At 47.2% G+C, this 26,102-nt stretch overlaps 1 protein-coding gene across 1 annotated transcript in view; it reads right to left on the reverse strand.

Moving 5' to 3' along the window:
- Positions 1-25,741, reverse strand: part of LOC144143016 (transmembrane protein 62-like) — a 35,513-nt gene extending 9,772 nt beyond the window's left edge. The window contains exons 1-12 of the mRNA XM_077674839.1: positions 25,565-25,741; positions 22,629-22,740; positions 20,409-20,546; positions 16,682-16,727; positions 15,690-15,837; positions 12,924-13,042; positions 8,834-8,959; positions 7,619-7,774; positions 4,862-5,011; positions 2,389-2,512; positions 985-1,066; positions 354-479 (exon numbers count right to left, since the gene is read on the reverse strand). Of these exons, the coding sequence (XP_077530965.1) occupies positions 354-479; positions 985-1,066; positions 2,389-2,512; positions 4,862-5,011; positions 7,619-7,774; positions 8,834-8,959; positions 12,924-13,042; positions 15,690-15,837; positions 16,682-16,727; positions 20,409-20,546; positions 22,629-22,740; positions 25,565-25,741 (1,504 nt within the window). The remainder of the gene's footprint in view (positions 1-353; positions 480-984; positions 1,067-2,388; positions 2,513-4,861; positions 5,012-7,618; positions 7,775-8,833; positions 8,960-12,923; positions 13,043-15,689; positions 15,838-16,681; positions 16,728-20,408; positions 20,547-22,628; positions 22,741-25,564) is intronic.
- Positions 25,742-26,102: the final 361 nt, after the last annotated feature.

The raw sequence follows: 26,102 nt of genomic DNA on the forward strand, positions 1-26,102 counted from the left end.
CAATCGCACAAACAAGGTTCCGTGACGTCATAGAAAAGTTGCGGGAAATTGGCTAGGGGGTCGCGACTGCTTCGCACGTTTTCTTTGGTATCCCCGTTATTTGTTCGAAGATTGCAATGATATTGGTATCATTGTTATCGGGACTAAGCAGTCTTTCCAATAAACCCAACTTGTATTTTGTCTTCATGGCTCCTTTAACGGCGTAGATTGGAGCCATTTTTTTTAAATTTTTGATAGAAGGAGTATCATTGTCATCGGCCCACAACAGGCTTTTTAAGAAACCATACTTTGCCTTCGTGGCCCCTTTAAAGGGATTGGGTCGTGGTAGGAAAGAACGGTGGCCGGGCGGTTACCTAAGCATAGGTAGAGTGGCAGGCAGAACAGGGGCCAGAAGAGGGAGTCCACCGAAGCCAGCAGGTTCAGCGGCCTACGCAGCCAGCCACAGCACAGGCACTCCGAGCTGAGGTTGGGGGGACCCACTGCATAAAGAGGACGGGGGAGGAAGGGACAAGGGGAATTATATATTGTGCACATACAAGAGTATGAGGTTCAGCTTTACTAATGCTTGGGTTAGTGCTAGTTAATTCATCATAAAACAGTGAAACGGCGCCCAAACGAAGACAGTAAAAGAAGACAGAGACACGACCAACAGACAGTCCGACACAGACACAGACACGAGGGGGTATTGAAGCCGGAGTTGTTGAAGTTTTTCTTTTATGTCTCTTTTTAGTCGCCCTTCAAACAGTAAGCCCTGGACACTTCGATCTTCCAGACATAAATGCTAACAGAAAGGCGGAGGCTTGTTCAGGACACATTCATGATTACTAGAGTCCCTGATGTAAGGAGGAGGCTTGTAATCACCTGACCTGGCAGAAAGTGTCAGTAACAAGTAGGAAGACAATGTCGCGTTTAAGAAAAAATAAATTTTCCCACACCCTACTTTTATCAGCTGTAGGCCCGCTTTGAGCAGGAATGGGTTCTTACTCCACGAAAACGTCTGGACCGCCTTGAACCAGAGCATCAGCAGCAGGCAGGGCAGGACGTGCAAGATGAAGATTAGCCGGAGCTGCAAAATATAGAAAAACACTCGTTCTAGTTCTTTCTTTAGATGACCCATCTCGCACTGATGTGGAGAGAAGCAAACAACCATTGCCCTCACCTGATTGCAACGCCTTGGCGCCACTAACTACGCGTCATGAATGGGGGATATTTGGTCAAAAAGAGAAAATGTTTCACTTGGAGTAAGGTTTCTAAAAGGGACAGAAAAATTTCTCTGGCTTTTTGGTTTACTCACGCGATTTAAAGGCGAAAGCCCAGCGATTATCAAGGGATCCCTAGCTGCTTGTTTTCCCCCTCCTTTTGACATTAATTACTTCGAAAGCCACACTGGCCGCACCTTCTGTTGCAGCTTCCCCGCAGTCGCTCTCCTCTGGGAGCACCCGTTGTACGCACGTGCAGCCACGGGTACCTATAGCGTCACTAAATAAGCTACGCTTAAGAGTACCACCACTTCGTGCACCAAGAAGCGTCTGGGGGCCGTTTTGTTTCTGGCTGGCAGTGTTGCCATCTCTCCCAACGAAACAGCCGCCGGTTGTGACGGGCAGAGTGTGACCGGCCGCTCTAGCGTCCACGCAGCAGAGAGAGAGAGAGAGAGAGAGAGAGAGAGAGAGAGAGAGAGAGAGAGAGAGAGAGAGAGAGAGAGAGAGAGAGAGAGAGAGAGAGAGAGAGAGAGAGAGAGAGAGAGAGAGAGAGGCGCCCAGAAACAAAAATGACTGCACCCATATGTAAACAAATATCACGTGGTGCCGACCAACCAATGAAAATCTCTGTCGCACATAACAATGAGCGAAAAGCGTGCCGATACTCTAAAATCATTTATTTAGTGACGCTAGGCACCTATCAATGCGCACACACAGGCTTGGCGGAATCATCTTACACATACACTACCTCTTATCTCACTCCGTTGGCTTTAGCATTAATTTTCTAAAGCAGGGTGCTACTGTTTCATGTACAACACTGCTCAGTTAATTTATCCAATTTGGTCCCACGCATTTCACGATTCTGCATTATTGCCCATTCGGTATCAGCCCCATTTCTAGTCCTTCTTTGTTTCCCAAATGAAAAAAAGAAAACCTAAAATAGTCTGGTACAACCTGCACCGTAAAACGCTACACTAGCGGTGCCAAGGTTCTGTCATAAATGAAAATGTTTTGCAAAAGCAAGGTTTCTAAAGTGCACGCATGGATGGTGAAACGTTGACACACACACAATATTCCATTCTTCCAAGTTTACGTGCCCGGTAAAGCCATGTTCTACAACGCCAAGTCCGCCTTGTCTTGCGGTCATTATTGGGAGAAGTGGAGATAGGGCGAAGAATAATTTACCCACCCCCGATAGCCCAGACTTGAGGACGAACTCCGTAATCAGGTTGGGGGCTGGTTGGCTCTTGTCCAAGGAGAAAGTCACCTCCGTCGGTTTCGACCAACCACCACCCGAGCCCATGGCCTCCACCCTGGACACAAGCATGTCATATCGGTGTTTAAAGCCAAGCTTTCCATGTCTCCCTGATTTGTCCGTGAGCGCCAAAAACGCACTCCAGGACAGTTAACTTTCTCTGAAGATGATGACGATCGTAAAAGCACCTAAATAAAAAAATGCTTCCGTTGTCGGAATCAAACCTGGGTCCCTCACGTTATGAAGCCGACGTCTATCCTATTGCCCCTTTCTAATATGGTTGAAGCAGCTTGGATTTAGAAAGGAGTGCCTGGACGTGCAAAATTACAAAAAAGGCGCCCGCATCTTCCCACGGGGGGAACTCGAGTAAATGCGTCACATCTACTCGAGTCAAGCAAAGCGTCACGTCAAGCGAAAGCCAAGCAAAGACGCCCTTGACTGAATTCCTAACGCGCGCTCCGCCGCTTATATACGTTGAGGGGACTGCTTAAGCCGGTCCCAGTCGACGACGTTGGCGTAGTTGTAAAGCGGCGTGGACTCTAGGTGTTTGAGCCAATCGTGGATGTTGCTTCGCCGGAGAACGGCACACCGGTTATATGCGCAGCGCGCCCGAAGGAGAGGAAACCGCGGAAGAAAGAGTACTGCACATGCGCCGACCCCAGCGCGTCTGCCGCGGCTATGACGCAACACAATCCAACACAATCCACTTTAATCCAATCCAATCCAATCCAATCCAAATCCAATCCAATCCAGTCCAAGCCAAGCCAAGCCAAGCCAAGCCAAGCCAAGCCAAGCCAAAGCCAAAGCCAATCCAATCCAATCCAAGCCAATCCAATCGAATCCAATCCAATGCCCCTTGCGAGAGAGTGTTCGAATCCAATCCAATGCCCCTCGCGAGAGAGAGTGTTCGCTATCACCTCGACTCGACGCGCATGCGCAGTGAGCATGCGGACTACGACTACGGACGTCAACGCGGGTGACATCGTGAGTTACAACCACGCAACGCTCGGTCCAACGACAACGATGGTTGAACGCGGAGCTTTCTTAGTGCGAAATAAAAAGGCCAATGATATCGAAGCCGCTGTGATCAAAAGTCCAAACTTCGTTCGTGTCAAAGTCAAATCTCAATGAGTGAAAGTCCTAACCATCTGCAAGTCAAGGTCCAAACTCAGACGACAACCAAGGAATCATTCACGAGAAAGCATTTGGTTCAACCATCTTCATCATTAGGCATGATTCTTTAAACAGGCCTTACCGCTTGTTTAAACACGCAGAAGCGGCGTGACGCAACGCTGAATGAACCATGTCTTCGGCGCAAGCTTGGGAGAATTCTAGCGTGAGATCTAGTTCTTATCTACATTTCTTGGGGTCGAAAACTAGTCCTGCAGAACCACCAAACCGACACACTCAAAGTTGTTGTTGTGATAGGTTAAGCCATGCCTACCGCGTTTTTGCGGAGCGTTGTCACCTCCCTTCCTTACGTAAGGTTTAACGTTGTTCCAATGAAATTCGCCAAGCTAATTGACCTGTTTAATGACTGTGTCTTCCTGGATACAAAGTGACAAGTCAATCATTGTAGGTACGGATTCTGATTTTACCAATAGTGCTTCGGGTGCACTTAGACAAAGACGTGTGAAACCAACGAATGAGGACGAAAAGTCTTCCTCATAATACACCAATGCGGGCTGTATTTCTTTCATGTGCATGAAAACGGAAAGATGAATGTCGATTACATTCTGGAGTGTAAGTGCCCTATCGGTACCTTTTTGGAACATTACGACATAAAGGATCGAGCACAGACCTCAACAACAACATGCCCACTCTAATTTGTTGGCCAAGGAATAGCCCTTGGTATGGAAAGGGCAGCCTAGTCCAGCATGCAGGTTTTTGTCTTTCTCAAATGTATTTATGTTAGTTTTTCGTGAAGGGACAAAAAAAAGAAATGACTAGTTTTGTTCGTTCAGAAGGCTGCTTTGTCTCAGAGACAATAATGCAACCTTTATTGAAACTTGCTGACGATTACTGCGGACTATAAAGCACATAAAGAAGGGGTGACTCCTCGCCCAGCCTTTATGACGTCACAGCGACTTGTTTGTGTGAATTGTGTCTGTCGACGAAGCCACTGCCACGAAACATCGTTCTGAAATTGCAGTGACGCCTTTCGTGTAGTACACATTTCCAAGTTTTTCAGTATTTCTTACTTATTTTCCGTGCGAGCAACGTTTTTTAGGGAAAGATTGGAGTACAGCGAGGTACCAAAGTGAAGTTTTTGGAAATTATAAATGATTGCGTTTTGTCGTCCTGGCCCCTGAGAACAAGAACGAACACCTGCCTAAAGGACTGGGTTGGCAACTGTGGTGGTTGGTACAATCAGTGCAATCGCGAGCAGTTGGTCAGAGGTGCTCACTTGATTACGTGCAGCCCACCCGAGACCGCAGACGCGTTCCAAGGAGCGACCCAGAGGGAACCGTTCCCGACCTGCTTCAGCGACCGCCAGTCACCGTCGTCTATGCTGCAACGCACCTCGGGTACAGGCTCGGGTGAAAACACCAGCACCCTGCAACGAGGAAGACAGTAAAGTGTTCCGTCATCTGCGGCTAAGTAGTCGCGAGGTTTGTTGGCCATTACTGCCTCTCCAATGCCTTCGTGTCACAACCAGGCAACTTCAGTTGAGAACAGTGTCAATTAAAATGGTGGTAACACCTTAAGGGGAACTCACCTGATCATTATCATATGGGACTGACTAATCTATGACCCACGCGCTTAAAAAGCGTCGTGCACCGACGTGAAAGTTTTTACAAATGGATAGGAATGTTCCTAATGGTACAGTGTGCTTTATAAATATATCACTTCTGTACTGAGATAAAACAAAAGAAAACACAAGAAGCGCGTTTTGGTTTATCCAGTTTTCACTTGATGGCGCTAGCTGTCCAGCAATCAGGAGTTTTATTTCTTTATTTCAGTGCAGGCGTTATACCTCTAAAATAAGTAAACTGGGCCGTTGTGAACACTGATATGTATTTGTGAAGCTTTTCGTATTGGTGCGAGATGGTTTTTAAGCCCGTGGATTATGAAGTCGTAAGTCGCATAGCAATGTTAACAGGCGAGTCCCCCTTAAGCAAATCACAATAGATGAGTGGGAGTTTCTACTGGTAGCCGGATGTCAATCTCGTGCCTATAAGGAAAGTAGCGGCAACGTTACAAGAGTAGATAAGACAACAGCTGCAGGTACTCTGAACAAGTGTGCAGCTTGTATATGCAGCATGTCTGTGCATTTATTTTCTGCACAGTTTCATCGGAAGAAAAAGTAACCCTTAGTCACATCAACGTTCCCATAGAGTGGGAAGACCAGGTGGGCTACTTGGCATATGGTGACATCTTAACATGAGCTGCGGTAGTCACGACTTAACTGTAGTACTCCTTCCATCGGCAGTAAGGATTGAATGAGCAATATATGAAACAAGATTCCTAAACGAAGATTAGGCCTAAGCACATCACCACACTATCTTCTTGTTAGAACTACCATTCTTCAACAGAACTTGTGAGCTAACTGTTTCGTTTCTGCAGTAAAAAGAATAGGGCGCTAAACAGACGAAGGAGGAGGTACAACCAAACAACATATACAGGCACCTTTTATATGTGGTTTGTGTTTCCCTTCGTGTTCGTTAGTTTAGCGCCATATTTTTTTTATCACTATTATTCAAATCGGGGTTAATGTCTTCAAGAGCACCAAAGTGGCCCGAACAAGAAACCTGACATCATAGATAGAAAGAAAGAAAGAAAGAAGGAAAGAAGGAAAGAAGGAAGGAAGGAAAGAAAGAAAGAAAGAACACACGCGCACACGCACACACGCGCACGCACGCGCACACGCACGCACGCACCCACCCACACGCACACACACAGGCACACGAACACACGCACACACGCGCACACGCGTACACACGCGCGCGCGCACACTGCATCTGGTAGAAGAGAGAAAATGACATTCATTGAAAATTTCCGGCGGGGAGGCGGGTCAGGCCACTTGGTCCAAAAATGTGCGAAAGGCCGAACTTTTGTCAACAAGGTAATTCACAATCCTTGAGGGTGCCAGAGGTGTCTAACCATGTTTGCGAATTCTAATTAGTACAAGATGTAGTTACGACAAAGTACCTACCAATATCATGCTTATAGTATAACGGGAAGTGCTTTTCAGATTCGCTTCGCCCTTATGCATTCGAAAGCAGGATATGACAATCGATCTATGGATCTGCAGAACTTTCTGGCCCAAGCAAGAAGAATGTTATAGTTTATGACTGAAATATTCGCATCTACTTCATGAAACTTTGTACGGTCATAATATTTGCAGTGATATATGGCGAAAATTGCAGCTGTAATGTAGTTGCATTTTGGGGTCTTATTGCAACCCAAAGATGTTTAAGGTAAGCTAGTAAATTGCGTACTGTAAATGAAAATGTGGGAAGTACAGAGTGTCATGAGATATTACAAACGGTTAAAGGTATGTACAACACTTTTGCAACGTAGACAAAATCTGGTTGTATGTGTGCTCCCAGCATGCCAAAATACACTGTGTGAAACAACCTCTAATGCACAGGTTAAAAATGCAGTAAAAAAAAACTAAGACACTAGGGGATCCCCCTGACTGATAATCCCACGCAGCCAGTATTTTGATTTCGGAATGTTACCTTCAGATTGTTTAAAACCCCCTGCTATCATAAAATTTGCATAAAATAGCTGTGTTCAGTATTCCTTCGCCTTTCTACACTGCAAGGAAAAATTCTGGTGAGAATTGTCGCGTGAAAAGTTTGTTAGATTAAAAAATTCCGACATCACTTGAGTATCCGCATAAAAGTTTGTTGACACCAAGGGGGTGAAGGAGCGGGGATCATCTGCGATTGTCTTGAGGTAATCTGTAGAATAAAGTGGGGTGGTACAATGCGCCACGAATGTTTGATTGATTTCATCGCCAGAAACTCCAACATTTGAAGTTTAAACCACTGCAGGTTCAGGCTGTGAGTGCGTGCAAGCACGTTCGTGAACACTCCCACACACGGAAAGACGTACATGATTTATGTAGCATCGAATTGAACAGTGCTTTGGCAGCGTAAGGGAGCCAGGGCTGCTCCTACTCTCATGAACCACTACCCGATCCCCTGCCGTATACCTGATGTGTGTGGAGCGGGAGATGCGCCACAGTGGCTCCACGGAGGGAATTATTGACATGGTGCTCTTGGGGTTCGTCACCAGGATGATGGGCCACTCACGGTAACGGACGTCCACGAAGCTGAACAGGCCGTGATCGACCGCTGCAACCCGGAATCTGGAGGAACAAATAGTCAATCCGCAGGTAAACGACGACGCCATGGTCGAGCTGCGCTGCACGGTTTTAGCAAAACATTGCAGCGCAGCTCGACATTTAAAAGAGTTGTGAATGGTCTTCAGAATTGCTCGTGATGGCATGAGGGCTGGCGGAGATATCCGTCTATGATGTCTGACGCAGATAAAAGAGAAAGCACACATAGGGAGACACAAAGAGGCAAAAAAGACACAACACATGCTTAATTACATAAATAATTTAGGGCCTGTTTACAATATAGCCATTGGTGTGCCCCGGAACACTTGCCTCTATATAAATGCACTGACATAACTAGCTATCAAAGGGAAACTGCAGTTTTCTTTTGCACAAACATACAGATTGCCATTCCCACCCAAAAAGGGTAAGTAGCACCAGTACTGCCCCATTTAGTAGTTATCTTCCCATATTAGTATTCTCCTTGTGTGAAATAGGTATGGGCACGGCATGTAATGCGAAGGCAAGATAACCGTTGGTCACTAAGGGCAACAGAGTGGATCCCTAGAGAAGGCAAGCGGGGCAGGGGGCGGCAGAAAGGTAGGTGGGCAGGTGAGATCAAGACGTTTGCGGGGATAACGTCGCAGTTAGTACAGGACCGGGATAATTGGAGATCCATGGGAGAGGCCTTTGCCCTGCAGTGGGCGTGGATAGGCTACTGCTGCTTCTGCTGCTGCTGATGATGATTAGTATCCTCCTTAACATATAAGCCCCAGACTTCGAAACGACGTATTTCCTCTAAGACAATGTTTGTCTCGCTTGCAGTTACCGATGACGACTTGTATTTTTTGGTGTGACAAGATAGAAGCAGCCACTCAAGTCCACAATGCTGGAGCATTTAAAGAAGCCCTTCCTTCTTCGAATGCCTTCTAAGAAGGAAGAATGCCTTCGAAGATACTCACATCAATAAAGATGGGGGGCGGGGGCAACTTGTGCGCATGGGAAGACACTTCATATACAGACAGACTGGATGAAGAAGAGGGAAATGTGTTGCGGAGAATGACTCGAAACATGGGAAGTCCCACTTACACGCGTTTTATCCTCCAGTCGACGAGCTCGAGCTCGAGGAAGCCTGTCTCCTGCAGGGTGTAAGCGCCGAGGTGGAACAGGCCGAGCGCACTGTGGTAGTGGCCGCACAGGTACGGTCCTCCAAGCCTGAACACAAGGACATTTTTGCTATCAGGTTGAACATACAAAATAGCAGGCTAGACAGAAGCTTTTGCAGCCTGTGATGTAACTGCAAAGTGTCCGGACACATATTACAGCCGCTTAAGGAAAAAGAACATTTCAAAAGCCTGGATACACATTTCTACAGCTTCAGTTCAAGCATCGCCTCTTTTATTCTTAGGTGTTCCGTTCGAATACCGGTATATACGTCGGAATTTATAGCTTCTGAACAAACAATATCTTCTGGATAAAGAAAAATCTCAGGCAAGTAATGAAACAAAAGCGAGCTATCAAGCGTACCACACTGAAGGATTTGTTACTACATGTGGTTCTTTGTCACACTCCCAATGTCACCTTCGCAAGAGCTTTAAAAGGGAAGCTGTTTAGCACATGGTAATTTTTCGTGTCCGCTGTTAAAAATACCAAGAAATTGCCCAGTGCGCGCTCGTGAGCGCGGGGCTAGCGGCGAGCGCTCGGCAGTTAAAAAACCGAAAAAAGTGCCGAGCTCTCGTGTGTGCGTGCCTCGTGACGACCGCCCAGCGTCCCTGGCGCACGTTTGTCAAGGCAAACATACCCACTTAGGGAGACTGGCCAAGATTGGACAAAAAAAAAATATCCAGCGTTCGCCGTAATCGTGGCAACACTTGCTCGGAACGAGAAAGACACGTCATAGCGTACGCACCTCCCAGGTGGCGTCCAATGATTATCACTTCCATAAAAATCAAAGAAGCGCACACCTATAGCAACAAAGGTCGTTGCGACAGCGAAGAAGAAGCAAATCGGCTGCAATCGGGGACTCAAACCGTCGTGATGGTATACTCGGTGACAACTTAAGAACGGCACCGGAAGTTGCCGCGCTGCCTTATCACCGTAGCCGGATGTTTCTCCGCGCGGCGCCAGTAACGCATTACTGGGAATATTTTTAACATGGCGTGAGCCGTTTCCGTAATTTTTTGGACTTAATATGCTTATAAACGACTTCAGTGACGACAACAAACTGCGTGAGACAAGGCAGACGATATCACGCATTCATAGCAAACCCCTTTCAAAACGCGCGCGCACTGACGTCATGGGTCCGGCGCTTTGGCGGAGTGATACACTACATAAGGTGGTGCCGTTCTTGAGTTGTAACCGAGTATAGTGAAGGTTGCGTACAGCTTAGCTACCTTCAAGTCCTACGTGTTAGTGTGAGCTTCATTAATTTTCTTTTTGTTTTCCCCTCGCATCAACAAAATAACCACGACAGCCCATTATTTTGGGGCAGTGTGTAGGGTTGTTAAAACCTTGGCTGCGAGCATCTATTCGGTCACTTGAACTTCAAAGGTGATAGCCCCAGCAATCTTTACACACGTTTGGGAGCTACCATAATGATTCTATTTTAATCGAATGCTTTTTTAAAATAAGTGGCATACAGAAGTCACGGGTCGGCTTCGAGGCGACGGTTTGTACTACAGCACGCCGAGTATATTTCTCGCAAACAAAAAGGGGCATGAAATTTGAGCCGCTTGGAGGCTCTGTTAAAAAGACAGCGTTGCAGCCACCAGTAGCCCAGGCCATATCTAGTAAAAGCACAGGAGAAGGAGGCCAGTCGCGTATTTTTCATACTCACTGTTCTATATCAGGTTGTTAGTAATGCAGTTAACGACGTAAATGCACCAAGCAGGCAGTGGCATTGCAGTGCCCCCTTCAAAGTGAAATGCTAGCGAAAAAGAAATCGGCAAGCCTTCAGGCATGGCCGGAATTCAGCATGTATTTAAAACAAATGAGTCGTCCGAACCATTCATGTGGTAACAAATTACGGAGCGAAGGTGTTGCGGTCTCATTGGATTGCCAACATTCATGAAATAAAAAAAATGAAGGAAGCTCACACTTCAGCGCAAAACTTGAAGGTAGCGAACCTGTACGCAACCTTCACGATCATTAAGACGGTTTAAGTCCAAGATTGCAGCCGATTTGCTTCTTCGCTACCGCAAGGACCTTTAATTCATCATTATTGCTATAAGTGGCAGCTTCCTTTATTTATTATTTTTTTTTTTTGGAAGTGAGAATCGTTGGACATCACCTTGGAGGCATGTATACGCTATGATGCGTCTTCCTCGTTCCGAGCAAGCGTTGCCAGGATTAAGCAAACGCTGGAGTTTTTTTTTTTTTTTGCCAATCTTTGCCAATCTCCTTAGTCGGTCTGCTTGGCTTGAAAACGTGCACCGGGGACATTGAGCGGTCGCCGAGAGGCACGCATACACGAGAGCTCGGAATCTTCTTGTTTTTTTAGCTGCCTGGCGGTCGCCGCGAGGCACGCACTCACGTGCGCTCGGCATTTTCGTGGAATTTTTAACGGCGGACACGCAAAATGTCTGCTAACCAGATTCGCTGTTAAAATGCGATTGACCCGGACGCAGTCCAAAGGAATGCTGCTGCCTCCTGCAGGCGGCCGGTTGTACCCACGTGATTTCCGCCAGGATGGGCATGTCGCGTTCGACGTTCCCTTTCCCCTCCCTCCGCCGTGTTGGCGCTGCTTCCACCCACACCCTCTCTCCCCCTTTCTCCGCGGCTGTAATACAGCGCTAAGCGCCGACGCCACACTCTCTCCACCCTTTGCTGTGCCTTTTCTACGGCCGCTTTGCTTGTATACTATCTTTTTACTCGGCTCTAACGCAGCGGCGAGCACTGACTACACTCTCCATCCTCATTCTTGTGTTCATGCGCGTTCGTCCGTCGTATTGAGCTTGATATCTGAGCAAGAAAGCCACCTGTCACGCAAGCAGAAGCCGGCACGCCCGTAGCTGCGGCCTTAGAGTTTCATACTAATATACACTAGAGGGAAATCTGGCGCCACTGCCTAGAGGAGCCGCGCTTCAGCGAGCGTTCCGTCATGTACCGGGCAGGCACGTTCCACTTGTCCTTGGCATGGCTCACGAACAGGCTGGAAAGTTGCCTCTGGCTCCAAAAAAGCAACAATATTACTGCAGAAGATTAATCAAATTTGTTTTGTTATTATAAAATGAAAGCCCCAGAAAGATTGATCTGTCAGGGATTATTTAGAAGCTTCACGCGAGATGAACATGAAAACAATGTCACCCATTTTTGTTGGTTTTGGATTTGAGACAAAAAAGAGGCCACGCGCCTAGCCAAGCCAAGTAGGTGAGGAACGTCGCTAGCTGCAATGGCGCCTCCCACGGCGGCACGAGAATGCAGCGCCAGATTTCCCTCTAGTATATGTTAGTATGAAACTCTATGGCTGCGGCAGCAGCGGTGATGAGCGGCTACCTGCGCATAACTGTAAAACGTTTTGTGCGCAGCACTCGAAACTTGATTTCTTGAGATAGTAGAATAGGCGGCTCGGTTGCTGGTGGAAATACGATGCGCAACCCTGCCCTCATGGGGAGCATACACGTATCGCGGGACGTCCCGCACGCACGGTCAACGATGCAGCTAAGCACGTTCAGTCATGTTCAGACAAACGAAAGGCGATCACGAAAATCTGAACCAGAACACACAAATCGCGCCAATTTTTTACGTTCAAGTCAAATTGACGACTGTATTAATTACAGTAACAAAATAGGGTAATGTGGCTTCCAAATATGCCAATTCGACCTCCGCGAACAGTATTTTGGAAATTTGGCGTGTTCTGGTTAATATTGTTGTGTTCGCATTCCCTTTGTCTATTCCCTTTGTCCCTTTGTCCCTTTGTCCCTTTGTCGCATTCCCTGTGTACGTGACCAAGCCGATGACCGAGACGGGTGCCTACACGATTGGGTCCGGTCCGAGCACATGAGGAAAAAAAGTCACGGGGTCCTAGAAGGCCTTTACAAGCAATGTCTTAGGGAGGCGAGTTCCAAAGAAACCACGCCACGACACAGAAAGGGATTCAACAGGGTTTGAATTTAAAAGTTGTTTGTTACTTCAGCGAAGAAACTGGAAAAGAATGCAGGCAGAAAACCTGCACACACACCTGAGCAGCTCGTGGAGTTCGTTCGAGGCCACGCTGCGTGTGGGGTGGTGGCCGAACCAGATGGTGAAGTTGCTCCCCCGCGTTTCCTCCCGAATGCGCTTGAGGCTGCTCAGCTCGGACTGCAGAAGACACGCCAGCCAGTTGTGCTCAAAGCAGTTTCTCAGTAGACTGCACAAGCGTTGATAGTATTCACATGACGTCGTTGGTTTGGCAGCCCTTAATGGCCGCGTACAACGGGGACAGATTACAGATGTGAGCAGTTGAAAAAAAAAATCAGAACCCCATTAGAAAAAAAAACTGTTTTTTTTTTCGTTTTTTTCAACAGTGGTAACATTGAAAAAAAAATTTTCTCAGGGAAAATTTGTTGTGATACGACCAATATGCTGCGAGGAAAACGCTTTCTGAAATCAATGATTTGACGGGAAATCGTGCGCAGATTTTGAGAGCAGAAGCTCTGCTGGGACTTTTTTGATGCAGCATGTAACGATTATATATTTTTCAGTGTATATAGAAAAAAATCAATGGGCACTTAAGACTCTTGAGTGATTTGAGGGCGAAATCTAGCAATTATCGAAGACTTCTTCACTGCTGCATCGTGTTTGCGGTATACCGTCACGTTCAGTTGTCATGCGGCACGCATCCGGCTAATTCTTGTTCCATCCTAGTACGGTACAGGGTTAGGGCTGTAGTTGTCACACTTGGCTGCGACTCTTGGCGGCCTCATTCAAACGCAAATATGTTTCTATGTATCTTTTATATACCTATTTTTTTACAGCTGCCGTAAGTTGGTTTCATTCGTGTAGTCACCAGCCACTACAGTCACTTTTCGAGTTTGATGAGACATCTAAGCTTCCTCCTTAAGAAAAACGCGGAATTTTTAATACGTTTGTACTGGATCGTATGGGCCTTCTTCAACTTTTATTATTTGTCTGAAAAAAAAAACACGAAAGAAAACTTTTTTTCCCGCCCCTGAAAATTATGAAAACGTACATCTCTAGGACAGATGCTACCGTGATTTGAGCGAGACTGCAGGATGGGGGCGCGGAATTTTTGAAGTCTAGAAAAGTACCAGAAATTCAAACTGACAAGTGGACAGAGTGCCAATCCCGCGTAAATGCCGCCGGTGATAACTGCCCCGGGAGGACCATGGAGAGGAGTAACGAGCATGGAGGTCACGCAAATATCGAAATTTTTACCGGAAATACGTAAAAAGAGCATCATTGAAGACGGTGGCAGCAGCAAATAGCATATAGACGCGGAAGCTAAAAAACAAGGAAGGAATGAAGGAAGCGAGGAAGGAAGGAAGGAAGGAAGGGAAGAAACATCTGTTGAGCATATATTGTTGCAGAAAGGAGCCATTTTGTTGTTAAAATTATGTTTGCAAACAAGACTCTGGTGCGATGTAGTTGGTTCATGATCTAGAAACTTTAACAGCGCGAACTGACAGGACGAAAGACGAGAGACACCAACGACGTAGACGGGCGCTGTAGAGTATACGTCGTTTGTGTCTCTCGTCTTTCGTCCTGTCAGTTCGCGCTGTTGAAGTTTCTAGATATGTTTGCAAGACGTCCGAAGATACGGTGCGCTTACTGGTACGTGTTTCCAAGGATAAATTTACCATCGCTTTCTGAAGAAACTTGAGAGAAGCGCGAAAGCTAAAATTCCTTCAACCCTTCGCCGACATTGCGTCCGGTCGATCGCCAAACCTTCAAAGACTCACATGGCAAACAAAGAACGAACCCATGCGATGATTTTTCGCATTCAGTAAACGCGTCTACGAACGATCTAAATGTATATCCATACGTAGTTTAGGAGATAAAGGTATATTATCGTACTCCTTCTTCATGGTCAATGCGGGTGTTGTCTTACCTAGAACCGTTATTCCATTTTCGTGAATTTGGAGCAACCGCTTTGACGCAATGGAAGCCCTGTTTCACTCTCGCGCCTCATGTTGAGGGATCTTATCAGAGCTTCTCCGTCGAATGGGGAAATGCATTCGTTTTTTTTTTTTCACAGAATTCCATTGGTCCCACTGAGGGAGCTTTCGCTTAGAAAATCTGGCTCTAAAAGCCAAATCAGCACATTGCTTTTTTTTAATCTTTTCGCAACCCCTTTAACAGATCTGGGGCCGAATTCTCTAAAACGACGGGGCGTCGCTTTGAAACGACGGGGTAGCGCCATGCAAATGCATGCGTTCTGGGGTTGTGGCCGTCGCCTTGAGGAAGGTGTGCACCTAGTGGGAGCCGCAGAAAAGCACTGTGGCAAGGGCGCGAAGCGACAAGTGACTCCCACTAGGTGCACACCTTCCTCAAAGCGACGGCCACAACCCCAGAACACATGCATTTGCATGGCGCTACCCCGTCGTTTCAAAGCGACGCCCCGTCGTTTTAGAGAATTCGGCCCCTGAAGAGCACTGCATGAAACGAGGTTCGACCCCAACCTAATTAGCCATGAAAGTGTACACCAACGGATATTGCTTCGCTATTTAGCTTTGGAATCCCAGTTCCAAATTCCACCGAGTAGCGGAAATTACGCCGGCTCAGAATGCATGACCGCCACAAGGCTGGGTGTCCGATTCATCTCACAGTTGTTCTGTCAGGGAAAACTAAAAAAAAACCTCCCAGCGGACACTGACCAGTTCGAAAAATCAATTTCCCCGTCTGTTTAATCTATAGCAGCTCCATAGCAATAAACCATGCCCTGCACGAACTGAACGTTATGTTCTCATGGGTGTCCGCAACGAAGGGTAAGGGTGTCGAACCTTACCTCGGGCAGAGAGCCGACGAAGTTGAAGGGCAGCTTGATGCCGGGGTCGGTGCAGGTGTCAATGCCAATAAACGTGTACCGGTCCCCACCATCCTGATGGGTGTACGAATACGAGTGCATGTGCTGCCGCCCTTGCACGGAGTACACCCTGCAAAGCGGTGCAGACGTCAGAGTTCACTCTATTTTTCTGCGCCTTTGATTTCACACAGGAGGTCCACACCACTGCGTAAGTTACGCCAAGAACACGGTTGGGATAGGGTGAAGGGTCGTGGTGCACTGAGAATTAATTTACTGCATGCAAATGTGAAACAGTGGACAAGCGAAAAAAATTACCAAATTTATTAACATGATCTAAAGATGGCGCTGTTACATTGGCGAAGGCATCCAAGAACCGACCTCCGCCCTGTCGTGGTAGCGTGGTGGACTAGCGGCTTGCAGAGGACTTTCCTCCCTTCCAAACGAATATGCAGAGCAGAGAGCAACTTGGCTGGTTTATTACGTGGCTAGTAGAGAGCGGTGACGAGGCAGGTAGCAGCATACTGGCGTGCTTACAACATGACGGCTCGAACAGGCAGAGAAACGTCCTTCAGCAGGGGCCCACGACGCACTGCTCGGTACTCGCGGTAGGCGCCTATTTTAACCAGAATTCCTAACGGACAACAGGCGTTCGGCATGTTGCGCAAGGCCCGTTAGAATCAAACACACCAAAGCAAAAACACTCTCGCAGACTCGCAGAGATTACTCGGCGATGAGTCAGACGCCGCCTTCAACGGCCGCTCGGGAGGCTCCTGCATGCTCGAGAGGGTTCCGGCCACGCCGTATTGGCGAAGTCGCATGAACGCCACAAGTGGCCTTCCTCTTCGACCATTAATGCTATGCGAGAAAGTATCAGGGCGCACCGTCGTCGCGCTGTGTGTTGTCGAAGTCTGCGCGCCGTGTCAACACAGACACACAGATGCGTACACAAGGTCGATTCGTAATAGCGCCCTTACCTGTAATAGTTGTGCTTGTGTTCTGGTGAAGGAAGGTTCATATTATCTGGAAGAAAAAAAATGCGCATCGCGTCGTCATTTTGATACAACAGACAAGCAACGAAAACAGAATGTTACAAGAAACACATTCTTAACGACAGTAGAGATAGCTCGCAATAATATCAGCATTGGCTGATACTAGCTGTGACGGTTACCGCTAGTTTTCAAATGCACTCAAATACAATCACCCGATGCGGCCTTGGCTCAAGTGACAACTATCAGCACATAGACAGCGAAGACAGCCGCGGTTTCAGACGAAGAAAGTTACAAAGGGAATAAAGAAGCTTAAGCGTTCAATGCAATGCATCCAAGGTGCAAAGACTTGTGTGCTCATGAAATTAGTTACCAAAGTAACAAAAAAGCCCATCAGACGCAAAATAGCCGAGGGCTATTTGATGTGTATCGAGGGGTTTTGTCCACACCAAACCACCCATGGACGGTCTGGTATAATCATGAATGACATCCCAATCGTATACTACAAAGAAAAATGTGAACAAGCAGCAGTAGAGCGCTACCAGTATTCAGATGAAATAAAATTTATCAGGATTTGTTGTTTCGCCAGCTGATGGTAGTCATACTTTAACAAACAAGCTATGCTCAACAAAAGCAAAAAAAGTCAAGAGAAAATCTACGCTTGTGTGGCTTAAAATATGGCCGTCAGAGCGTGTGTCTGCGGTTTTTTGCTGAGTTCAGCTAGAATGCAATAGTTTTCGCGCTCTTTTCCCTAGTTGGCCCTGCGCCATAAACATCCAGCCATCCTCATTAGTTTGAGTGTATAGAAGTGCATATTTTGTGAGCGCCGTGGTTGGGGCCAGCGCTTGGGCGCACACTATCCATCCTTCGGCATTCATTGGTTGCGATGGTGATGGGGCCTCGGGAGATTCGGCAGTAATTGCTGGATACAATTTCAAATTCTAACATACTTTCGTTCTCTTCTGATCATATTCTATTCCTCACGTTGATTTTTGAGTGCTCAGTGTTTCGTCACTTTGCGTAGATGTATCACGCCAAGTAGGAACCATGATCTGTTGCGGTGCGAGAGGCGCTTTGATGTGGTGACACCAGTCCCGGGCCCGGCAGGTGACCGTTTATTACACCGAGCATAGTGCTGGCGCCGGAAACGAGAGAACGAACTTGACTGCTCAGATGAGACGCTTGCTAAAAAACTAAACCCAGTACCACCCAGTGTGAAATCTGTTGAGACATTCGAACTGTTGTGTTCTTGTGTGGGCTCGAACGTCAATGCGCGCTCGCCCTAGAACGGCAGCGCTGTCGCCGCGAAAATTCCACGGTTCGCGCAAACACATCGGCAGCAAAACGTCAGTGGTGGGAGGCTGCCTCCCCCATCTCTCTCTCCCTTAGCGGGAGAGAGAGAAATCTGTCTTCATTGATTGGTTGATTGATTGATTGATTGATGATTGATTGTTAATGCTATCCCCTTTATAACGGGGTTATAACGCGTCGTCGCACCAAAGGATCTAATATACTGACAGAATACTGATTTCATTCTAGCGATGTTCTCAGAGCAGGCTCAAAATAATTTTGTGAGTTACAGATGGTAGCTGTCCTGGGCCATATTCCCCTTTCTGCTCTTCTGCCACCAGTGTTCCCCCAGTCTATAAAATCACAACAGGACTAGAGCAAAAACATAACAAGAATTCCTGTCGTACGACAAAAACTTTGTTGTGGCAACCGAAGTCGTTTGTCACGAAAAAGCCATCTGTCGCTACGACAAACATTTCTGTCGTAACGACAAAGTCAATTTTCTCTACGGCAAACAACATTCCTGCAGTCACAACCAAACTGCCGTTTACACTACTCTTCACAACGGGAAATAATATTCAAACCATGTGCAACTACTGATGGAACATCAGCAACACGACAAGACAGGAATTCGGCACGACGGAACATCAAAATGAGGACAGGAACACGATACACGACAGAACATCACAATTCCGACACGACAAGAATACGGCAAGACGACACTGTACGACACGCGAAAATACGACAAAACTACAGAAATTTTTCTGCCGTCATTTTCGACTACAACCACATCTACAGCCTTAACGTTCGCTCTCTCTGGGATACCCTTACATCCTAGGGCTTCGGAAAGCCGAATTTTTTGCTCGTGTAGATTTGGATGGATACACTCATAATCCAACACTATGTGCCGCTTAGTTGCTTTTCTTTACGCAGACTACGCAACGCATACCCCATCATTTTGTTAATACCTCCCCACAGAGCTCTTAGTTCTCAAGAAACCTACTTTAGCCTCAAAAACCAAAGCATTGCCCTTGAAATTTTCGTAGAACATTTTTTTTGCCATGTACATCTCTACCGACGTTTTAGCTTCAATGTTTTTCCTCTCCATTTATTTGTTTCTGCCTCTCTTGCTTCTTCTTTGGTTACCTTGAATGTGTTTGATTCTCCACTGTTCTTTCCACATTTCATATTTAGCCTTCTATTCTTCCTTAGCCATTGCGTGTCCACGTTTTTCGTGTATAGGCACCTAAAAGATTTAGCTGTCCCCTTACACAGACCCATTGCTCTCAAACTCCTCTCAAAACATATTTTATTCTGACCTTCTCGAACGCCCAGCCCATATCTCCCTGCACTGCTTCGTTAGTTGTTTTACCATCTGCTCCTAAGGCCAATGGCCTACCGCTCTCCGGAACCATTACTCCTTCCCAAATTCCTCTCACAACTTTGCACATGGTATACCTCCACAAAGCTCTATGCTTCATTATCGCTACGTTTCGCTTTCGCTTTTTATGTTGTTATTTGTGAGTTCCTAAGTAGTTTTCCTTTTCGTTTATTCCCACTATTTTCTTGACTGTGGCAAATTTGCCATACTGGATTTACACTGTGTCGGTTCTAGTCTCATTGAAAACCACTATTCCCGATTTCTCAGTGCTCAAATTTAACCCGAGGTGTGTGGCTTCCTGGCCACTAATATTTATGAGCCGTTGCAAATCTCTGTAGTTATCAGCTAAAAGAACAATGTCGTCTGCGTAAAATATCCCCGGAATACGACGTTTTACCACTTCGCCTTGCCAGGTGCGTTAGGTTGAACCCTAATTGACTTTCTTACAGTTTCTTGTCTAACCCTTCCTTGGAAAGCATAAACAGTATTGGGCTCAAAGGGCATCCCTGTTGCGGTCCTCGATGGGTGTTGCTCTGCTGTGTGCATTTCTGTCCTTCCCATGTCAGGTTGGTTTTCATTCGTTTTCTAAAAACGAATGAAAGTTGGTGGCGCCCCCCGAAGACAGACAAGCGAAACAAAACGGCACCACTCCAAAAACATTCGGAAGGAGCCAAGTGCGGTCTGCATCGACAACGTTGGAAACACCATGCCTCAACAGTAGACGCACGAAGAACTTGTTGCTGGGCAAATTGGCGATGACGTGGTTTACGCGCTAAATACGGGAAATAAGATGGTTTGATAGTGCGCCTCTGTAGACTGATAGTGGACTTGTCAAGCTCTGCGCACAGCTCGTCCGCGCAGTATTCTCCTATATGTGTGGTTAAACTTCAGTGCAACAAACCAATTGTTATTATCGTTCGCCCTGTCGCCTTTAGTGCGTCCTAAACCATGTCATAAGATGCCCCCTACAGTCAGCTACTATGGGGAGTCCTGTATCATTCCATGTGCTGATGCGATATCATGTTACAATCTTTCATGCCATACCGTGGTTACCCCTGATGTCCAGCCAGACTAGAGAGCGCGTGACGCCGGTTTCGTTGATGACGCTCCAGTAGAGCTCCCACTCCTCGAGGATTTGTCCGGTGTCGATGAACCGAGAACGCAAGGAGTCCACTATGTCACCTGGAACAAGCGCAGTCGTCATCAAGTACAGGCATTGTGGAATGCAGTAGCATTCACGATATTTGTGAGGAACGGGGCAAAGCCAGTAAACCTGAACTAGGCTGAAGGATCAACGCCCAAAGTCACTTCCCGTCCTCTCCATCGCCCCTTGAGAAAGACCTGTGGATATAGTGTATCACCACGATGGTTCGACAGGAGATTCACCCTTGTTACAGTGTACTAGAAGGTAAGGTGTGTCATACGGGGGGAAACCAATGGAGAGCGCGGGTCCCTTTTGCGATGAAAAAATTGTATGGAGCGCAGGCGTTCCCCAGAGAACTCCCGTTGCTGCCAGCGCCCCCTAAAAGTTTTTAGATAAAAGTCAACAGTTATATCGTGGGTTTTATAAAAGTTTATATCAAGAATTTATAAAATAGGACTATATAGGGCAATAAATAAGGAATAATTTAAGGATGGCAACTTATAAAACCTACTGGTAAACAGCGGCCGCCAGGGGCGCTGCTTGCAACAGGTGTTCTCCAGTATAGAAATTTTCATAGCAAGAGTGACCTTCCTAAATGGTCCCCAACGACACCCCTCTCCCTTCTAGCACACTGTACCCTTGTGGAGTAGTGGGATAGTCAGACCTGAATTTCTCTTAGCCTAATTTTAACTACCATAACCTACCCTTATAGAACGGTCGCCTGACAAGGCACCACTAGTCATGTCACTATCAGACCATGTTGAGGACGCATAAAGGACGCGTTACAGTCGTCGACAGAACGGAAAGCGAGCCAGGTAGAATACCGCGGCATAATCTACAAGCTCTCAATCCAGGACTGCCGCCAAGCTCAAATGGTGATTCTGAGAAGCATCTGAAACAGCATTGCTACGTCGTCAAGGGATCCCGAGGGTGCATGAAAAAGAGGTAATTCATTGGGAAATTACATCATGTCTCTATATAAGTGAGATCATAAATACTTCTCCTACAAGCTATGGGGCTTTTGATCAACCGAGATGACCTCAACCCGTGTTTTCACTGCTTGTGACATATACGTAAGGTAGCGATGTAAGACATTTTTACCCATGCACGTCACATTACTGTGAACAAGGCTGATGGTGATAAAGTGCTTTACGAGAGAAATTTTTACATCCACCACAAATGCAGCCGAACGGCTTTCTCAGGAACTTTTCAGTAGACTAAAAACAAATCCCGGGCCATATCTACTAACGTGAAACCTGGGGAGTGAGAAGCACGCAGTGTATAAGTGAGTTCAAAGATTGCAAGTATCCCCCTTGCCACACGGCGCGCGCTGATTGGGCGCCAGAAAAGCGCAGGCGGGAGTAGCAATCGCGCGCTTGCTGAGGCGGTGGCGCCATCTCTTGCATTGAACCGTATTTAAGCAATTAAATCAGAGACCGGCTGGGCGTAAGTTGTCTTCGTGTCACGCGCCGCAGCAAGCTAAAAAGTATGCTGAGAAGTAGCGTGAGCCGTTGGAAAACAAGTGTTCCGGTGTTTTAGTACCGTGACTACATGAGAATACGACGGCATGAGACGACGGCGACATGAGACGCCGACAGCCCGAGCCCCTAAGGGGCATCGCCCTTAAAATTAGTCGTGGTCCGGCATTCTAGCCAGGGTTCTCCGCCTATCTAGGACATTCGTTCTACCAACTAAGCTAACCAAGGGGCTAGCCGTTTGTAGGGCGAGATGGAGCTGATCGACAACAAATCGATGCGAGGGAAGTGTTACACGAGCAGTTTAGGGATATCCACCAGGGGAGAGCGCTGTAAAGCCATTATGTGTAGCTTAAACCATATAAGTTTCATTTGCATAGCCGCACCGCTGCGTTTCACGTGGTCATCACATTTTTCCTTCGCAGAAACTTACTCCACCTGGAGAGTTCTCCCGAAAACCGACCATTACCAATGTGCTTTGTGTGCTTGTTCCGCGCACAGCTCTTGGTCTGTGTGCCTCTCTTCACCTTAAACTCTGGAGGTACAAAACACAATTCTCCCAAGAGATTGATAAGTGCAGAAACTTTTTCAGCACGAGGAAAGATGTTACTTCTCAGTACAATCAGGAAACTTTGGGAAACTGACCTGACATCACGACGACGGGTGGCTTGATGACTTCCATAATGACGTCAGAAATCAACTCCTTCAATTCAGCCGTACGCTCTGGTGCGGAAACACTAAGGTGCGTGTCCGTCACCTGGGAAAACGCGATAAACGCATTTATGTCGGTACAGGCAACGGTATACGATCGGAACGGATCATTCCTAAATACGTGGAACAATCAGAAAGTACATTACACACTTCCTTTCTTCTCAACAGCTACGTTTGTAAGCTCTTCTAAAGAGCAATCAAAGTAGGTCACTAGAGTCCACTAGACTGAAATGAAAAGCAGGCTAAAACTGGTTCGCAACAGTGCCAAAGGTTGTGAACAAACGTTGAGAGCGGTGACCTCCACAGTAGTGGCAGAAACTCAAGTGTGGGCCGGCATCCAAACTAATTCGATCTTTTTGTTTAGGAGGCGTACCTTTTTCCAGGAGTTTTGAGGGCAACGAATATGCTCATCAACAAGCCCAAGTGCTCAACTCCCGGGCCACCGGGGAGGAGTGAAGGGGATGGCAACCCATCACAAATATAGTCAAGTATTACAGGGTCGGTAGGATTGATTGATTGATTGATTGATTGATTGATTGATTGATTGATTGATTGATTGAAAAAACTTTATTTAGGCCGGCAGAACGACGTTTTTACGTGCCGCGACGCGGGCCTCGGCGTCGTCCTGATGGCTACTCATCCGAGTCGTGAGCTCGCCGTTGCCGACTCGCGAGTCTCATGCCTTGCGAGCGCCCGCAGGACCTGCTGGACGGCCCAGTGTTGATTTTCGTAGGTGTAGCTCCTTGCGGCTTCTGCCAGCCGTGGCGGGATGGTTCTTGACGTCGCTTCCATTGGGCTCGTGACACAGTTCCATAAGAAGTGCTTCTGGTCTGCAGTCTCCCTACAGCAGAGCTGGCACTTGTCAATCGGGTATGCCTCCGGATACATTCGGTAGGAAGACATTCCTACACCCCGACCACTCCTTGACTAGAGCAGAACAAGCGACATACAGGCCAATCCAGGCAGACTCCTTTCCCCACCACTGCCTCCAGGGTGGAATGTACCCAGAAATATACAAGAACAGAGGCCCTCACTGAAATACACTAAGCACCCTCCAGCACGTCATAGGAGAGGGCAATTTCTCCAAAGACCCCCCCCCCCGCCCTTATACCCACAAGTAATCCACTATCCTCACCCTTGACGAGCTATGGGAGATCTTGCTATCCAGCCCCGCCCTGGGAGACCAGCTCCGACCGATCCACAGGGGCCAGGTGGCCCTGGAAGCATACGGAACCCGTGAAGAGGGGACCACCCCATCGGGCACCTATACTCGGTGACAACTTAAGAACGGCACCGGAAGTTGCCGCTGTGCCTTATCACCGTAGCCGGATGTTTCTCCGCGCGGCGCAAGTAGCGCGTTACTGGGAATATTTTGAACTTGGCGTGAGGCGTTCCTGTGATTTCTTGGACTTAATATGCTTATAAACGACTCCAGTGACGTCAAACAAACTGCGTGAGACAAGGCAGACGATATCACGCGTTCATAGCAAACCCCTTTCAAAATGCGCGTGCACTGACGTCACGGCCGTCCGGCGCTTTGGCGGAGTGATACACTACATCAGGTGGTGCCGTTCTTCAGTTGTAACCGAGTATAACGCGCTCCATTTGATAATAAATGTTGTTTCCTCCACCTCCTGACAGTGTGGGAATGGCCAACCGAGGAATCTAGCACGAGGAAGCTTCCCTTTCAACTATCTTCGTCATTAGATGGAACGGTTAACTCGAGCATGTTTTCTATAGCGCACAAAAGACGAGGACTTCGAGAAGAATACGGACGGGATAAACGCTAAAAGGCGGACCAACAAACAAAACGTCCGCATTCTTCTTCAAGTTCCCGTCTTTTTTGCTCCAGAAAACATGCCCCAGTTATCCCCGTACCAACTTAAATGAAAAGCAAGCAAGCTAGAACTTATTCGCAATAGTTGCAAAGGTTGTGCAACGTTGGGAGCCGTGACCCTGATTACAGTAGTGCCTCTTGTAAATTAAACGTCATTTAAAACAGGCGCTGTAGAGTGCTGCGGGAACGTAGGCCCAACGAGCACCCGGCGTTTACACATCGAAGCTCCTCCATAGGTAGATGGTAGTGTGTATTATCCCGGGAACCGTGAGAATTGCCGCAAGAAATTTCTGGGCAGTCGCCTCTCATTGGTTAAGTACTCTACGCGGAGATTCTATGGGATAAATATTCCCTAAAGAGCCGTGCTTGCAGCTGCCTCTGTAGCGCTTGGTTTTAAACGAGAAGGATCACGTTCGAGCCCGACATTGCGATTTTTTTTTTTAGCTTTGGGAATTTTCCGGTCATCGTGATTTTGTTCATACTTTTTTTACTCTGGTTTTTACTATATCAAGAGATCGACACACATGAATTCTAGAATGGGTTGAATTGCGTTTAATATAGTTTGTTTTCTGTGTCCTTGGGCTGGGTTAGATTAGGTTTGTTGCAGTTGGGCTGCATTTGGGTAGGTTATGACGCGTTCGGCTATGTTACGCTAGGTTCGGTGAGGTTATATTATGTTAGGTTACGTTGGGACGCAATATTTTTCAGCGAAATTTAGGCCAGCCAGCTTTTATGGAAACTGCCGGGAGAATTTCTCGAAGGTAATTCTCACGGCTGCCGTTAGATTAGACGCAGCCTAAATGAAAAGCAAGCCAGATCTGGTTCGCAACAATGCCAAAGGTTGTGAAACGTTAAGAGCTGTGACCCTGATTTGCCTCTTTCCTTTAAACTAAACATCATTTACACAGGCGGACTATGGTGCTGCGGGAACGCAGTCCCAACCAGCTACCGGCGTTCACACATCGAAGGTATCTGATTCCCCATAAATAGATTTCACTGTTAGCTCGTGAGAATGGTCGCTGCTTCAACCTACCTGAACGAAGTGCATTAGGTGTCGATACTCATCGTTGGGCACGACGTCCGCATAAGAGGTGTCAGGCTGGGCCGACCGGGGCTCTTCAGACAGACTGGAGTCAGCGAGGTGGGCACGGTGCAGAGACACGAGAAAGAAACACACCAGACGCAGGAGCCCTCTCTCGTCACCCGCCATCTTCTGAGATTCTATAGTCGAGAAAGGGCGGACTGATCGGGCGAAAATCACAGGGGAGCGCAGGTTCTTTTCTGGGTGCGGCGGGCACGGACAGTTCGGAGCGGCAGTGACAAACTGGACCGCACGATGACGAGCTGGTGATGATGATGATGATTACGACGACGATGATGATAATGATGATGTTCCTTGGTGATGTACCTTCCCTAACAGGGGATCGGCCAAACACGAGGGCATGAAAATAGATATTTACAGGCTCCGGTAAATAGGGAATTTAGAGACGTTGAAAATACTTTTTGAAAGTAAAATGCAAAATAAAAAAAGAATTAGAAAGACCCCAAACAAATTACGCAAGTTGCCGGCG

Source organism: Haemaphysalis longicornis, unplaced genomic scaffold (genome assembly GCF_048455015.1).
Source record: "Haemaphysalis longicornis isolate Haplotype H1 unplaced genomic scaffold, Haemaphysalis longicornis Haplotype H1 scaffold_6, whole genome shotgun sequence".
Lineage (NCBI taxonomy): Eukaryota > Metazoa > Arthropoda > Arachnida > Ixodida > Ixodidae > Haemaphysalis > Haemaphysalis longicornis.